The 8,108-nt window shown below is 44.2% G+C and overlaps 1 protein-coding gene across 1 annotated transcript; it reads left to right on the top strand.

The window, feature by feature from the left end:
• Positions 1-5,809: 5,809 nt before the first annotated feature.
• Positions 5,810-7,761, top strand: LOC127260272 (uncharacterized). The gene is made up of 6 exons (XM_051287981.1): positions 5,810-6,000; positions 6,051-6,174; positions 6,259-6,432; positions 6,532-6,679; positions 6,769-7,647; positions 7,718-7,761. Exons 1-6 carry the CDS (start codon positions 5,810-5,812, stop codon positions 7,759-7,761), a joined length of 1,560 nt encoding a protein of 519 aa, XP_051143938.1.
• The last annotated feature ends 347 nt before the right edge of the window (positions 7,762-8,108 follow it).

Here is an 8,108-nt window from a genome sequence, read left to right as displayed (position 1 = left end):
TTGAATTATTAAATTCGGATGGGCAATGGGACCAGACAAGCCTTGTTGGCATCCGAATTGGCGTGCCAAAAACTGAGGTTGATAGCTGAAGGTATAAAACGCTCTGTGACCCTTCTTATCGATTTTCTTGCTGACAAATAAGGACCTGGGCTTAAGAGCAACATCCCAGGAGAAAGAGTAAATGGGATGAGAAAGTGGGTCTGGTTCGGACAAAGGTAAGGATACAGGGAATGGCCAAAACAAGCCGGATGCATAACCAATATACCTTCTATGTATGTAGAAATGGGTGTTATTACGATTATCAGCAAGAATGGCAGTTATGATAGGGTCGGACGCTTGGAGGTTGCTGCGACCTACGCAAAGTCGGTTAAGGGCTATTCCTAGAGACTTCTCAGATGTGGGGGCAACAGGAGGATGACCGAGTTGGAAAGCGTCGGAAAAATAGAGACGGAACCATAGTTCCAGGAACCAAAAAGAACCCGACGCAGCGGTGTCTAATTTTTTACCATCTTTATCTGTAAGGCGGGTGCTAACCCTGGATAACCCTTCAAAAAGATTGGCAAGGAAAAGAGTACCCAGAGAAAAGAAACGGCCAGAGGCTATATGTATGGCCAAATCAAGATGAGTAGGAAGAACACACTTTGAAAGAGAAATGATGACATACTTACAGAGCCAAAAGAGCAGGAAGGCAGTATGCTCGCGGTCGGTGACAGGGGTACCGTCTGCTCCTTGTTGATCATTTAAAAATTTGGTCCAGCCCCATTCCTTAATGCTAGCCAGGGACTAACCTGGATGGTCTGCTCTGGGCTCTTGTCCGTCTAGGGTACCCATTATAGGGTTTTCCCCTACGATTGGTAGTTGAGCGATCATGGCCACATCCATAAGGCTGGGGCCGATGGGGGCTGTTGGAAGAAGGAAGGCGCAAATCTCAGGGTGCCAAAACGCCGCCATTGCTAGAAGAACTTTCTCATGTAAATGACATGGGAGAGTAGACAGACGTATGGCTTGATCAATCTGTTGATTTTTCCATTGATCCTGGAAATGTTCTGCTACTCTTTGGTACCATGTGCGGTATGGATCCTTGGGGTCCGTCAAATGAGTTTTGATGTTGTCATGGATGCGGGCTGCATTGTAGTTAGGATTGTTGACAGCTAGTAGGTTTCGGACTTCCAAGACTTCTCTCATTCGGTCGGAGTCTTCAGAAGTACTTCAATATGGACGAACGGTTGGAGTGAGCATTTTCGTCGACACAAAAGTGGTTTCAGGGATTGATCCGTCGAAGGGGAGTGCAGGGATGTATTGATTTGCCATGGTTTGGAGTTGCAGAGATTGCAATTAACAGGAGTAGTTTTGAAGAAAGGGGGATTTTTGTGACACAATATGCTGCAAAAAACTGATTGCAGTGGCAGAAGCAATTCCTCAGTGGGGTTGTGGTTTATGAACTTCCAAACGGCGATTGAAAAATGGCGTTTGAAAGTCCAATGGCAGCGGGCAAGTTGTTACGGATGAAATTTAGAATTAGGTTAAAAAGCCCAAGGTAAAAAGAAAAATGGGCCTAACAATTGAGATGATCGAACTGGTCGAGGGGCATTGCGGGGAACTCAAGTAAAGTAGATGTATTTCTAAGGAAATAGCGGGTCGGAAGGTCCGCAGGTCGGAAAGTCCGCAGGTCGGTAGGTCCGCAGGTCGGAAAGTCCGCAGGTCGGAAGGTCCGCAGGTCGGAAGGTCCGCAGGTCGGGAAGTCCGCAGGTCAGAAGGTCCTCAAGTCGGAAGGTCCGTGAGTCGGACGATGTGTAAGTCGGATGGTCTGTAAGTCGGGAGGTTTTCGGCTGGACCAGCAAGTCGGATGGTCTGTAAGTCGGGAGGTTTGCGGCTTGACCAAACAAGTCGGGTGGTCTGCAAGTCGGGAGGTTTGCAGTCAGACCAACAAGGCGTAAGGTCTGCAGTCGGTCCAGAAAGGCGGAAGGTTTGCAGTCGGGCCAATAAGGCGTAAGATTTGTGGTCGGACCAACAGGACGGAAGAGTTGCGTTCGGGCCAAAAGGGCGGAAGGTCTGTGGTCGGTCCAAAGAGTTGGATACTGTTGAGAGTGAGTGGGAATGATAATTCGGTCGGCTGAGGGCACGTGTCAGCAGAAGAAGGGTTAGCAGATGGTTGAAAAAGGAGGCGTTGTAACCGTTCAGGCGATGGTTTCCAGTACCGTATCTGAAGAGTATTTAAGGATTAAAATTTGCAAGTGGCAGGGTATCTTCAATCAACTTCAAACGACGACAAAGTCAGTGATTTGGGGATCATCATTTAAATTTTCAGCATTTTAATTTCCAATTAATTTTCTGTACCGTACAGTATTTAGAGATTGCTAATCTCAGATGCCAAATATATCAAGTTCGAGAATAATTTCCTATTTTTGGATTTTACTTTTTGTTTGTTGAAAAAATACATCAACAAATTGGCGACCACAGTGGGAGCAAGGCAAGATTGCTGATCCTACATTATCAGAGAATTTCATACGACTGAGGTCTGGCCAAATCTTCAAAAAAATTAGTATGGCAGGCTCAAAACCTCAATCATCATCAGCACCAGTGGGAGAAAATGTTTCACCACCTGTCATGAAAAATCCAGGGGAGATTCCCCAACCACCTACCGATTGGTTGGCTTATGTTCAACAATTAAACAATCAGCAAACTTCGGCAATGCAAAATATGTTGCCTGAGCAACAGAACATCATGTTGCGCGAGCAACAAAATCTGATGCAGAATATGTTAGATCAAACATTATCAAGGGTTACTCTTCAACCCACCCAGACACCGCCAGGGGTGTCACCATCAAGAATGCAAGCAAATAATGTCCCGCTGGGCGTTAGAACTGAACCAACCGACCCCAGAGAGTAAAGATTGGGAGGACAGGCTCACAATCCCATTCCTGTATTTGACCCTGTCCCACCCAGGGTAGATCCGGAGGACATTGCTCTGGTCTTGAGAATTTTGGAATGAATCCTCAGACGGTCAACAGACCTGCATATCAGAGACCATTCTCAGAAAGAATCATTAATGAGCACCCCCTTCCAAGGAATTACATACCACCCGACGTTCATTCGTTCTCAAGAGAAGATGGAGCATCAACCATTGAGCATGTGGGACGTTTCACGGCTCAATTGGGGGAAGTGGGCAATAGTTTGTTCTACAAATTACAGTTGTTTGGATTATCGCTCACAAGAACTGCTTTTTCATGGTTCGCTAATCTGCCGCCAGGACAGTTGCAAACTTGGGAAGGATTGGAGTCTGCATTCCATGCAAGATTTTTTAATCCGCTCCCATCAGTCTCACTTACAGATCTCTTAAAAATTCGGTAGATGCCAGAAGAGACTGCTTATCAATTTATTGAGCGGGTACGTTTAATGAAGGGACAGTGCCCGACAATCATCGAGGAAAGCGAGATGACCAATTTGGTGGTCAGGAATATGCATTCCAGACTTCGGGATGCGTTGACAACCCATAATATTTAGGACCTGGCCAGTTTGACTTCCAAGGCAGGAAGGTTAAAATCTCTTTTTAGGGAAAGAGATCATAATTTCCGACTGGATAGGGTTCAACAGATAGCCAGTGTTGACACAGAGATGTACGCGCCAGATGATGAACAGGGAAATATCATTGAAGAAATGGCGGCTGAAATTGTGAGCGGCAAGCCTTATGTGTGTTCCAAACTAAAGCCCCTTCTAGGAACAGAAGAGAAGGAGCAACCGACCTTTGATGCATCTAAGGCAAACGAAATATTTGATATTCTGCTAGCATATGGGCAAATTCACATTCCCAAAGGGCAGCGTTTAGCAACGAAGGAAGAGATAAAAGGGAGGCCATACTGTAAGTGGTATAATTCTTTTACGCATTATACTAATCAATGTAGACATTTCCGAAAGGAAATACATAAGGCTATCAAAGCAGGGAGGTTCAAGTATGTAACAATGGGAGTGGAACATCAGCCGTTCCCAAAAGTGACTACTGCAGTGATCTCCCTACGTTCTTCACAAGATACCCAAAGTGATGATGAAGAGAACACCAAGCGAAAGGAACGCAAACCCAAAGAGCGGGAACACAATCAGGGAGACAAGTTCAAAGTTTGTGAAACCAGAGTGGCAGAGAAATGGGACAAAGAAGATGGGTCCTTCAAAGTGGAATTGAAAGATAAAGTCGTGGTACGAGACCGACCAACGCGTAAACCACAGCCAGTCCATGACAAATGGAGCCGGAACAGAAAGCCTCTGCCAATAGACATAGATCCTCGATTTCCAAGTATGAATCGCACACAAATTCGTAATGCTAAGCGCAGGTTTGCGGCTCGGCATGGAAAACGAGTAGATAAGGGGAAGGATAAGAAGGAATCGTCACCCAAAAGGAAAAGCTCAAGCGATCGACCAGAGGAGCACTGGCAGACCGGCAAGCCTATCAAGAAGCGTTTTCAATGTCAATTCTGCAAACGGATCAACATTGATCCTGAAATAGAAGATGCAGAGGAAGAGACTCTTGAGATAGTTTTCGGGTCCTTTGCTCCAGAAGAAGCGAAAGTTTTGCGCAGCAAGATACTAAAGCTTGCTAAAGCCGGGTTCGAAGTCAGGATGACAGATATGCGATGGTTCGCTAAAGAAGAAAAAGAACCCATTTGGGCAAAGTTCGAGGAAGAAGAAGAACTAGAGTGGGTGGCGATGACTGGCAGACCCTCACCTATGGTTTTTTCACCTATACCAGAAGGAGCAATCCCGCACTTGAAACCATTATATGTTAACGCTCACATATGTGGTAAGCCGGTTAACAAGGTTTTCATTGATAATAGGGCCATTTTTAACGTCATGCCTCTTAAAACGCTAAGAAAATTGGGCAAAGGGATCGGCGACCTGTCTCCAGTAGATATTGAGATGACAAGTTTCACCGGACAACCAACCAAACCAGAGGGAATGATGGTGGCACCTATTGAGGTCGGACCCAAGGTGATGTCAACAGTATTCTTCGTAGTAGATGCCAATACTACTTATTCGGTTTTGTTGGGGTGAGATTGGATTCACGCTTCCAAATGCGTACCTTCTTCTTTCCCTCAACATATCATGTTTTGGGAAGGAGACCAGGTGTTCACCATGGAAGCCAGTACCAATCCATTCGGTTCTACAGAAGGTGTGGAAGAGTCGGTTCTTTATTCAGAGTATGTAGCACCGATTTCACGGAAAACTGTGGTAGACAAGTATCCCTGGAAGGGCTGTAGGCTCACTGCACAGGGTTATGTGTTTCATTAGAAACAATCTTCTGTATTATGGCTCTGTTGTTAGCCAAAATAAACTTTTATTTATTTAAGTTTAAATATGGGAGAAATAAATAAATGTGATAAGCTGATTAGGCAGTTTTATTTAAACCAATTAATAGTTAGGTTACATAATAGCGAAGGTTCCAACAATAATGTTGGCGAAGGAGAAGGTTTTCGCTGGCCTGATCTTTTGGAGAAGACATAAACTTCTTTGTCGAGTCAGGATCCTCTCATTAAGTATAATGTAGGAACCGAACAGATACCCAAGATGGTCGGGGTAAGTGGTTTATTATCAAAAAACCAACAGGAACAAATCGTATCGTTAATTCGGGATCATAAGGAGTGTCTGGCATGGGATTATTCTGAAATGCCCGGATTGGCGCGCAATTTGATAGAGCATAGGTTGCCTATTAAGAAAGGGTTTAAACCATATAAGCAACCACCTAGGAGAGTGAGTCCAGAATTGATGCCCCATATCAAAGAAGAAATCGAGAAGTTATTGAAGGTCGGATTCATTCGACCATGTCGATATGTGAAATGGTTAGCCAATATTGTTCCGGTAACCAAGAAAATGGAAAAATTCGAATCTGCATTGATTTCAGAGATCTCAATCTCGCCACTCCAAAAGATGAGTACGTTATGCCCATAGCAGACATGTTGATCGATTCGGCAGCAGGTCATCGGATTTTAAGTTTAATGAATGGATATGCAGGGTATAATCAAATTTCGCTAGCAGAAGAGATATACCCAAAACCGCGTTCAGATGCCCAGGGGCCTTGGGAATCTACGAATGGACGGTTATACCATTCGGTTTAAAGAATGCTGGAGCAACATACCAACGGGCGATGAATACCATCTTTCATGATCTGATCGGGCAATCGATGGAGGTATACATTGATGATGTAATCATTAAGTCCACCGACTTCGATACACATCTGGTTGATTTAAAAAATGCTTTTATTCGAATGAAGCAATACAACCTGAAAATGAACCCAACGAAATGTGCCTTCGGAGTTTCGGCAGGGAATTTCTTGGGGTTTTTAGTACATGAAAAAGGGATAGAAATTGATGCGAACAAAGCCAAGGCTGTTTTGTCAATGCGGTCGCCTCAGTCGGTCAAAGAAGTACAAAGTTTGTTGGGAAAGGTAAATTACCTAAGGCGTTTTATATCAAACGCCGCAGGGAAATTAAAACCTATCACAAAGTTGCTACGGAATAAGGCGACTAACTTTGCTTGGGGTCAGGAGCAGCAGAAGGCATTAGAAGAAATCAAGCAGGCGTTAATAAAACCACCTGTGTTGGTTCCTCCAAGAGGGGATCGCCCCTTTCGGCTGTATGTTGCAAATAGCTTTGATGTCGTGAGTAGCTTGTTGGTGCAAGAATGGGAGGATGGTAAGGAAATGACATTTATTACTTAAGCAAAACTTTGGCAAGACCAGAGTTGAATTATACTATGCCCGAAAAAATGCGTTATTCTTTAGTTTTTGCGTGTACTCGGTTGGAGCACTATATTCTGCCAAGAGAAACCGAGGTGGTTTCCAAAATGGATTTAATCAAATTAATTCTGCACAGACCAACCATGCAAGGGAGATTAATGAAGTGGGCTATCAAGTTGGCTCCTTTCGCGTTGCGACACCGACCTCTCAAAGAGGTGAAAGGGCAGGTTGTAGCCGACTTGTTGGCTGAATTTGCAAGTGATCAACCATTGGAAAACAAATTAGTGCCGTATATAGGCACTAGTTTTTGGAAAATGTTTTTTGATGGTTCTCTATCGAAAGGAAAGTCGGGAGCGGGGGTGATCTTAGAAGGACCAGGTGGCAGCAAAATTAGTTTGCAGCTTCAAATGGAAGAGATGACACATAACTCCGCAGAATATGAAGCATTAATTTTGGGCTTGGAAGCGCTTATCGCTAAAGGAGTACAATCTATCATAATTTGTGGAGACTCCCAACTCGTCATTAACCAAGTTTTGAAACGGTATGCTTGTAACTATCCTCATCTGCATAGATACCGAGATACGGTATTCCATCTGTTATACAAGATCGCAGAGGTAGTTTTTGAGCATGTACCGAGAACAGAAAATCGGTTGGCAGACAATTTGGCTCAGAGTGCCTGTCGACAAATGATTGGGAATATTGATTCCAGGATTGATTGGAGAATAGAAATTATGGTGTATTTGGAATCACCAAGTTCTGTGACTCCGCTGGGCATTCGGTTGAAAGCCTTACGCTTCCAGCTTATCAAAGGGGTTCTGTATAAAAGGACCTTTGAAGGAGTGTTATTGCGGTGTTTAGGACCAGAAGAATCCATTAAAGTAATAGAGGAGGTTCATGGTGGAATCTGTGGGGCACACCGAGCAGGTTTAAATATGCGATGGGCTATCCATCGTATGGGATTTTATTGGCCAAAGATTTTTTATGATTGCATCAGATTTGCTAAGTGATGCCAGGAATGCCAGAGACATGGTCCATTAAATCATCTGCCAACAGTAGAATTGCAAACGATGGTTAAGCCATGGCTATTCAAAGCCTGGGCGGTGGATGTAATTGGGAAAATTCATCCGACCTCATCGAAGCAACACACATTCATTCTGGTAACTGATTACTTCACCAAATGGGTAGAGGCAGTTTCTTTGAAGAATGCGACGCAGAAAGAGGTAATCGAGTTCGTGCTTAATCACATCGTGTACCGGTTTGGAATTCCGCACACTCTTACAACCGATCAAGGGTTGATGTTTACTGGGAAAAAATTCGTTGAGTTTTTGGCTGAATTTAACATCAAGTTGCATCATTCTTCACCATATTACCCACAGGCAAACGGG

This window comes from Andrographis paniculata, unplaced genomic scaffold, assembly GCF_009805555.1.
Source record: "Andrographis paniculata isolate CXL003 unplaced genomic scaffold, ASM980555v1 Contig61END, whole genome shotgun sequence".
Taxonomy (NCBI): domain Eukaryota; kingdom Viridiplantae; phylum Streptophyta; class Magnoliopsida; order Lamiales; family Acanthaceae; genus Andrographis; species Andrographis paniculata.
The sequence above is the reverse complement of the archived record's forward strand: the minus strand, read 5'-3'. Positions and strand labels throughout refer to the sequence as shown.